The 9499-nt window shown below is 49.9% G+C and overlaps 1 protein-coding gene across 1 annotated transcript in view; it reads right to left on the bottom strand.

The window, feature by feature from the left end:
• Positions 1-9499, bottom strand: part of Rgs10 (regulator of G protein signaling 10) — a 29815-nt gene that overhangs the window by 11208 nt on the left and 9108 nt on the right. Inside the window, exon 4 of the mRNA XM_010634519.2 lies at positions 1130-1273. Coding sequence (XP_010632821.1) covers positions 1130-1273 — 144 coding nt within the window. The remainder of the gene's footprint in view (positions 1-1129; positions 1274-9499) is intronic.

Below are 9499 nucleotides of genomic sequence, written 5' to 3'. Positions count from 1 at the left end.
AAAAAAAAAAAAAAAAAAAAAAAAGGAGCTCCCTCAACACCCGTTTGACTCACAACTCGTGGAATTTGTACTTGCCACTGTGTCAACCGGAAAGCATTTGCCATTACTTCATCTGCGCACATTTTCTATCTGCACATTGTTTTTTTTATCTGTTGGTGAGCAAAGACGTGGATTCTCAGGTGCTAGGATGCACTCCAGGCTCCACAAATACAACAGGGAATCAAAAAAGGAAACCGACACACACAGCACGCAGCCCATGGTTCTCAGCTGTAGCGCCAGCCCTGCAGCCTCAGCAGCTGCTGGGAATCCGTTAGGGATGCCTGGCCGGCCCACGTGGGAACCTCGAAATTGAATGCTTAGCCCTGGGAGTGGGGCCAGCACCCTCCAGGTGATTCTGGGCTTCCTCAAGTTTAGCTGAGTTTAGCAGAAAGCTGGTCTCCACCTGGGTCGCTGAGTAAGGCCTTTGCTTCCTCAGTAGGGATGATGCCAGCAGAACTGTGGAATGTGTCTGTGTGCCCTTGTCTAAAACATGGACGTGACGCTTCGGAAAAGGAAAGCATAATACAAACAGTCCCACCTGTAAATTCATGTTAAAAAACCTCACCCCTTCGGCAATTACACTGGCCTTCCTCAGAAGAAAACTAAAGTTCACCCCATATGGGTCCATTTTTTAAACCTACTTTTTCCTCTTTTAAGTGGAATGTGTTGCCACATGACAACTTCACCATTATGACTCAGGGGCCTTGTTATAAACTAGCTTACAGAATTGGGCCAGCAGCAGGAGGGGAGGTGTTTACACAAAAACGGCTCCAGTCAGACGACTTGAAGTCCTTGTGCTTGTTTCCAGACTTTTCAGTCCCTACCTTCAGCAGCTGTTACACGTTGCTTCATCAAGCCTCCCTTCCCATCTGAGTCCAGGAGGCAGAGAAACTGCTGGTTAAAACGGTGTGGAGACCAAGAGTAAACAGGCAGAGGAAGCGACCCTCGGGTCACATCCTGAGCCTGGGGTTCTAGGCTCCTCTCTTTCAGCAACCAGGGCCTGCCCAGCTGGACGAGCTGGTTTCCAGGAGCCTAAAACTGGGTACTTCCAGGTTTGCAAATCAAGGTGCAGGCAGGGAATTTGGATTACCTGTTCCTGGAGTTTCTGGAACATCAGTGGGTGTGGCTCTTCCAGGATCTTCTCATTGAGAAGAGACTGCCCCTCCACATTGACTTGGGACGAGGCTTTATTGGACAGAAAGGTCATGTAGATCTCCTTGGCCTTTTCCTGCATCTGGAGGAGACAGAGGTGCCTGTCTGTTATCTGCCAGCACATCCCTTTCCGGCTGGAGCCCAGCTCTCCCTGCCAGGCCCAGAGGAGCTGCAGGCTCACGGACTCCAAACACCACTCCCCAGCCAGCCCAGCTCCCAGACACGGCTGGTGGCCCTGAGCCCCACCCTCCACCGTCCCAAGCTCCTGTAACAAGACTGCTACACCAGCCGTGCAGAGAGGAGAAAGAAGCCTGGCCCAGAGTGAGCACTCGGCACCGCGGGAGATCACACCCTGTGATTCTCCAAATTAAGGCTCACGAGGATATGATGCAGTCCTAAGAGGGAATGAAGCCCTGATAGATGCTGCTAATGGAATGAATCTCGGAAACATAATAGCAAGTGAAAGAAGCCAGACACAAGAGGACAAATAGTGTGTGACTGCACCCGTGTGAGACATCAGAATGTACAAATCCACAGAGACAGGAAGATCAGTGGTCACCAAGGGGCTGGAGGAAGAAACAAGGAGTGCCTCCTTGGGGGGAACGAGCAGGCTTCACAGGAAGTACTTTGTCTTCAAAACAGCTTACCTTGTGGCAGGAACCTGGCTCGCCAGGACTTCCCCTGACAGAGTTCTATTTTTCTTGAAGAGAAAGGAGACTTCCTGTGTGCCTGCCTCACCTGAGGCCAAGACAGGCTATTTCCCTAAATGGCAGGTCTGGGGCGCCACCTTACCCGACAGGGCAAGCTGGATGTGAAATTCTCTAAAATGCCTCCATACGGCTGTGATTCAGGGGGAAGATCAGATGACTTAGAAGTTCTGGAACACTGCCTTTCTCTCCAGAGAAATATGCCCCAAACATGCTAGGTTTAGGAAAAGCCCAAGCTCTGAAAACATTCTGGACTTTATGGAAACCACCAGAAGGCTTTGAGAGCTAGTGCTGGAAAAGAGACTTGACAAAAGCAACATGAAGCTGAGGCCTGACCATGTTCTCCTGAGGAAGGAAGCCTCGCCTGTAGGAAGCTGCCCAGGTGGGGCCCTCACCCAGAGCTTTGGTATCTGCTCTTTCTTGACTGTCAGTGTGACAGTTAACTGATATCAAACGCAGGGACACAGGAGCCTCTCAAGATAAATATGGCGGACCCTAAGACAGGTCTGGGGTCCATCAGTGAGGCCCAGCGGGAGCAGCATTGTGTAACTACAAGTCTGTCAAAGACCCAACTGTTCCACGGAGCTGTAAGCCTCCCTTCCACAACCCCATTCTGTCAGGAAAGAACATTCTGGAAAACCACTTCCTGTTTGAAAGCTGCTTCATAACAGTAGAATTTCAGCCTGTCAGATTAGCAAATGCCACGCAGAGCACTGTGGGCAGAAGTCACTTGAGGCCCCCCCTTGCCTAAAAGGTTCACATAGACACACACACACACACACACACACACACCCGCACACACACGCACACAGATGCTTGTACCCTAGGCTATCTTCATTGGTTCTGAAAAAGAAACATGTGATTAGTAGCTTGAGGTGAAGAGGAGAGGACAGGCATGCCAGGGAAGAGGGAGCAGAGCCAGGACTGCAGGTGTACAAACCCCGGGTCTCCGTCCTGCCCTCTCCCACCCACTGTCCCCCACCCCTGAGTATCTGTTGGAGAGCTGGGATCCCTGGGCTGGCTGTGTGCATGCTGCCCTGTCGCTGACTGAGCAAGCACTGAGGAACGGCTGAGCGGCAGAGCTTATCTGGGCTGGGATAGGAAGCATGACCGAAAAGGGAAACCCTGAGGCTGCCAACCGCAAGCCAGTCACGGGAAGGCCTGCTGTCCGGACCGAGAACACTGAGCTAAAAAGAAGAACTGGTCATTTGAGCTATTTTGGTAGGTTTTTCCAGAGCTTTGTTAACTGTTCTAGCAGCTATCAGGACAGGAAAAGAGCAGCCGTCTGTGGTGGGGTCTATTCTCGGTCTGACCTGGAGCACACCTGCTTCTCTTCTTGGGCCCTGACAGACCCCACCTCACCTGAAGCAGAAGACCGAGAGCTGGGATGGTCCAGCCTCCAGCTCGACCCGAAGGTGCTGGACAATCCCCACCTGGGCTCATGAGCTCAGGACGGAGCCTGGGTTTTCTCTCCAGCTGTGACAACACTCAGTGAGGAGGCAGGGCTCCTGTCCCTGCTACCAGGGTCCTCTGCACCCTCTCTCAATCCGGGGTTCCGACAGTCCTGCCCTTGGCCGATTGCCACCAAGTCTCTGCTCTGCTAAGACTTTACCCTATCACAATCCCGCACTCCTGACCTCCGTGCCAACTGATCCCCAGCGAGGTGGGCACGGAGGTCCCACAGACCCCTCTGGTTTTTCACAGAGAGAAGTTCCCTCCTGTGCTCGGGCCTGCTGCCTGCTGGGAACCACGACCCCACTGACACCTGCATAGCCACATCCTGTCTGCCACCACAGGCTCTTCTCACTTGACTCCCAAACGCATCTCCGACCAGACAGGCCAGTTTCTCTCTGCCCTGTCACCCGCCGGAGCTGGCCGGGAGAGAGTTCCCAGAGTACAAGAGGACCAAGCCACGAACTGCATACCCGTTTCAGAAAGAGCAGGAGGCAAAGGAAACAGCAAATAATGGTATAAGAAACTTTCTGAGAACTGGCTCAGGAAATGAAAGGCTGTTGGAGGAAGACGCATAAAGAGAGTGCAAGAACAAACCCAGACACCTTCAAGGCTAGAGAGGGAGCAGCCATACACATCCAAGATGGGCAGGAGCTCAGGGCACAGGGTCGCCGTGTGCCAGGCACAGAGGGGTGAGAGCAGGAAGCTGTTAGTCCTCCACCCTCACCCCTCACCCCTAGCAGCCACATTACCATCTCCTTGCTCCCTCTCCCCAGCAGACTGGAGTCTTCTTTTCTTTAATGTCTGGCCAGAGTGGTAGCACACACCTGCAACTGCAGCAGCTGGAGAAGTCGAGGCAGAAGGATTGCAAGTCTGAGGCCAGCCTGGGCAACTCAGTGAGACTCTTTCTCAAAATAAAAAAATCATAAATAGACCTGGGGACATAGATGAGTGTGAAAGTCCTAGCTTCAATCCCCAGCACCACAACAACAAAATTATAAAGAGAGAGGGACAGGAGGGAAGGAGGGAGAGAAGGAAAGAAGGAAAGGAGCAATTGACCGAGAGAGGCTCCAGAACAGAAGTAGGGAGGGCAGGGATGACCTGCTGAACTGGATCAGGCGAGGTTCCAAATTCAGACCCCAGCAAACTTCTCTGGCCCAGGTAAGAAATTTATCAACGCACTAGGCTTGCGGCCCACCCAGAAGAGACTGGAAGGCCCTATTCTGAAGAAAACAACAACAACAACAAAAAAAATTAAAGCAGAGGAAGCTCAACAGAAAGATTTAAAGATAAAGTTAAAATCTCCAAAAGAAAAGTAGGAACCAATAGCCAGAGATGAAAAGGTAGGAGAGAAAAAAACAGAATAAAATTAAGAGCTCAACAGGCCTGGGATTTAGCTCAGTGGTTTTGCCGCCTGCCTTGCAAGGGCAAGGGCCCGAGTTCAATCCCCAGTACCCCCCAAAAAAATTAAGAGCTCAATATAGGGTTATGGGGCTATCACTGGAAGACACCCGAGCCAGGCACAATGGTCTGCATCTGTAATTCCAGCTACTCAAGATGCTGAGGCAGGAGGACCACTTGTGTACAGGAGTTTGTGACCAGCATGGGCAAAGCAGTAAGACGCTCATCTCAAAATAAGGAGAAAGGAGGTAGAGGAAGAAAAGGAGGGGAGGAGATCATCCGGAATGGAAGGAAAGTCAAAAAACCAACGGAAATAATAACAATAACATAAGAATATCTCCCAGCAATGTACACTTCCAGATCACATGGTTCCAAAAAGTACTCACACAATGAATGGACCCACCCCCATCCCAAAGCCCTGCCTGTAACCCCAGCACAGCAGGAGGCTGAGGCAGGAGAATGGCAAGGTCAAGCACGTTCTAGGCAACTTAGAAACTCAGCAAGATTCAGTCTCAAAGTAAAAAAGTAAAATAAAATTAATAAAAATTTTAAAAAGGGCTGGGGATGTAGCTCAGAGCACAGGCCTAGGGTATAATTCCCAGTACTGCCCAAAAAAGGGAAAGGAAACAGGCCATTGAAGACCAGAAAGTTAAAGGGGCTGCATGTGACAGGCAAGACAGCACAGGGATCTAACGCTGCTTCTGCACATGGTTGTACTTCATGGGTTTCAAGTTTCTCACCCTTCGGGGGGCATGACAATAATATTAACATCTTTGCTCATAGATATACTGAGGATTAAATAGAATAATCCGCGTCAAAGCCCTTAGAATAATACCTGGGACAAAACAAGCATGAATGGGGATAAGCCACTCTTGTGGCTGTGGCTGCTACTAGATAGTTTCTTTAAATGTTTCTTTCCTCACTCGAGAAAGAGAATCCAAGTCACAGAAAGAGGCAAAAATTTTTACAACTGTCATATTTTAAAGCAACTTTGAGACAAAAAAGTTTTGTTCTTGTTAGGGACTGTGGCACATGCCTGTAATCCCAGAGCTGAGGGAGGCTGAAGCAGGAGGATCACAAGTTCAAGTCCCACCTTGGAAACTTAGTGAGACCCTGCTCAAAATTTAAAAAAAGAGAAAGAAAAAGAAAAGGGCGGCGAATGTAGCTCAGTGATACAGCATCCCCAAGTAGCATACCCAGTACCACAAAACAGTGCTGAGCTCCATTTCTTGACTGTAAAAAAGGGTTTTAAAAAGCAAGAAAAATATCTACTGCAAAGATGTATCAATAAAAAGTAAAAGAAAAAAAAAAGAAGAAAGAAAAATATGTGAGTACTATTTTTCCCCGGTACCAGATTGAGTCTGGGGGCTTGCACACACTGAGCAAGAAGTCTGCCTGACCCGCCCTTCCCAGTGCCCTCTTGGTTTTTGCAAACTGTACCTGCTGCCATACCCATTGCAGTCCCTGCTACATAGTAACCAAGCCCGATACACATGCGGCCACTGACGGCTGAATGCAGGGCTAGCCAAAGAATGAATACCTACTTGAAGCGTTTTCTGCAGTCTTCTAATGCAACAAAAATGCTGGTTTGGTTTAAAAGCTACAGATACCTCAGATAAATTTATGGAGCAGAGGCACTTAAAAATTTTTTTAAACCATAAAGAAACTGCAAAAGAAAAAATCTGCTTTGGAATTGGTTTGCTAAGTATAAACATCTAGAAGGTACAATAAGCCCAGGCACTCTAAGGAAGGAGGGACAGGAGGTCACCGGCCCAGGCTCCCAAGTCCCCAGCAACCCCACAAGACACACTGAGAGTCAGGACCGTCCTGGTCTACACGAATGGTTTTCCAGCCTGTCGGGAGGCAAAGCACAGACCTGGGCCATCAGCAAGGACCCACTGGTATAGGGGTGTTCTATTGTTGGGTGCTTCTAAGAACCAAAGCCACAGCAGGATAGGATGTGCATACAGCTCTCACGTCCAGGGCTGCTGCAGAGACTGCGGGCTGAGGCGAGAGGCAGAAAGGAAAGACCCAGTTCTAGGCACTCAGATGCCATGGTGAAGAAAGCAGATAGAGATGCAGCCCATGACAGAGAGAAAGACAAAGAATGCAGGATAGGAAGGCACAGGAGTACAGCCACTATAGGAATCAGTGTAGAAGTTTCTCAAAAAACTGAAGCTCTGAATGCTATGGGGACACCTATATACCCATGTTTATTGTGGCATGATTTAGAATAGCCAAGATATGGAACTAGCCGAGGTGCCCGGCAACAAATGAACGCATAAAGAAAATTTGATATATATACACAACAGAATGTTATTCAGTCATATAATCTAAAAGAACAAAGTTTTGGCCAGGCATGGTAGCACACGCCTGAAATCACAGCCCTTCGCAGGCTGGGGGAGGAGGATGACCATGAGTTTGAGGCTGCCCGGGCTACCTAGCAAGACCTTGTCTAAAAAAACGAAAGAAAAGAAAAAGAAGAAAATTTTGTCATTTGGAGAAAAAAATGGGGGGATCTGGATATCATCGTGTTGAGAGAAATAAGCCAGATTCACGAAGACAAATATTGCACATTCTTCTGAATATGTGGAACCTTAATAAGGTGGTGAGAAAGGAGAAGAAGACTATTAGTTAGACGAGAAAGGAGAAAAGGAACAGGGTATAGGGGTGGGTAACAGGGAAGATGAAAATGATTAAAATGTTATACACTATGAACCCCCCCCAAATCATGTGAAATTGGGGAAGGGGTGGGAGGAGAAGGTGGAATAATTAAAGTAAATTACATACACATAAATCTGCCAAAATGAAATCCGTTCATCTGTATAACCAATGTGCACTAATAAGGAAAAAAGACGAGTAAGTAAATTGTACAAGACACGAGAAGTTGATGAGTGCTGGAAAATTCCAGCAAAGAACGAAAAACAAACTGACAAGTTCTCTTTAACGAATGGCCAAAGAGAGATCTGCATCGCCCTGCACAGCCTCGTTGGACTGCAGAGAAGATAAAGCCCTGGCCAGATGTGGTGAGTTTGATTGTGAGGTTCAGTTAGGGGCCGTCTCCCCTTCTGAAAATCAGTACCGCAGAGCTGATGACCAGGCTTTGCTTCCCACCCTGCAGGAGCCACAGGAGACTGCCAGAGTGGGCCTAGGGTCAGAGACCCGGGTCTGCATCCAGGTGCAACCCTGGGCTGGCCTTGGCTGAGCCGCTGCTTGACCTCTCAGGCCACACCCGAGTCCTGCAAACAGGAACAGTCAGGAGGCTCAACATGATGACCCAGACTGAACCCAGACACCCAGTGTCTCTGCCTTCCCTGGGACCGGCTGCACTCTCAGGCAGCTGAAGGGTGAAGGCGGCATTCTCCGTATTGCAGCAGTCACCTTCATGTTCCGGGCTTTTGCTCACAAACCTCCCAGAGGTCGTCCTACAGTGGGTGACGGGGATGGGCGTGTGGAGAAGGGCTGTCCGACTCCAGAAACTCTCTGAAGGATACGGGTGGGCGGTGCCACCAACACCACACTGCACTTGCCTCGCACATGATCAAGCCCTACAGGGGCTTTCCAAGGCCTCAGCAGAAGGTTCCCTCCTTGCCGTGGCACTCAGGTTCCCAATGTCGTCACATCTGCTCCCAGCCTCAAGCGTATCACAGTGTCCTCCCCCGCAAACAGAACCCCCTCTACCACTCTTCTCCCAGGCTAGTCTTCCCACACTCCCGGAACACTTCCGGTCTCGGTCTCTAAGTGACTTCCCCCAGGGCCCCCGTTCTGATCACCCCCTCCCTACCTGAGCTCCCACGGCCCTGCGCTTCCCATTTCTACACTCAAAACGCTCACAGAAGCTTGTTCCCCAATGAAGCTCCTCTGGCTCGTTCCTGTGGTGTCTCCAGGGCTTTCACGAGACTTGGTGACTTCGACTGAACTGCCACACACAGCAGGGGCGCAGGCGGATACCAGGGTGACCTCAGAGTGCTGGTTCAAGTCCAGCTGCGCTGTGGTGCAGGGAACCCGAGCAGCCCTGTCTGCGCTGCCAGGCTGGGCTGGCCACCTGTGGGCCCTCCCTGCTCCTAACACTCAAAGAGCAAGGCAGTTGAATAGAAGGACATCTGCTTGCTCGGCCTCCTGAATCTAAACTAGGCTGTTCAGTGAGGCTGCTCATATCAGTCACAGTCTAGCATGTACCCATGGGGGTCTCGGCTCTGTCCTGGGTGCTGGGGACAAAGGAAAACCTTAACATTCCTGTCCTAAAGGACCTTAGCCCCAAATCCGACCTTTCCCAACCAGGCCCTCCCTACCCTATTTCTCACTACCCATGATGCTCTGGCCAAAATCACCTAGCAGGAAGAATGTGCCAGCAGGAAGCAAAAGCACAGTCAGGGTTTCCAAGGCCAGTCTGGGAAACGCAAGCCAAAGGCAGTCCATCTTACAATTCGCCCTTGCCACCTCCAGAGAGGAAGGCCACACTGCTGCCACTTGGGAAAAGTATCTGAGCCTGGGAGCGCCCTCGAATAAACTCCTGAGGTGCATTTGCCAAGCTGCGGTCTGTGAGAATGGATGCTGGCCCCATGGATTCCAGCTTTCAGAGACAAACACTCAAACCCTGGCATCCCAGAAGGCACATCTGCCAGTGGAGATGTAGTTTGGCAGGCAAGCCTTTCGACTTTTGAAAAATGAGTTCCAATATTTAAAACTTGGATAGTTCCACATTAGAACCCACATGTCCAGTTAAAAAAAAAAAAAAAAAAAAAAAA

This window comes from Fukomys damarensis, unplaced genomic scaffold (assembly GCF_012274545.1).
Source record: "Fukomys damarensis isolate Sample0158 unplaced genomic scaffold, DMR_v1.0_HiC HiC_scaffold_8, whole genome shotgun sequence".
Taxonomy (NCBI): Eukaryota; Metazoa; Chordata; class Mammalia; order Rodentia; family Bathyergidae; genus Fukomys; species Fukomys damarensis.
The sequence above is the reverse complement of the archived record's forward strand: the minus strand, read 5'-3'. Positions and strand labels throughout refer to the sequence as shown.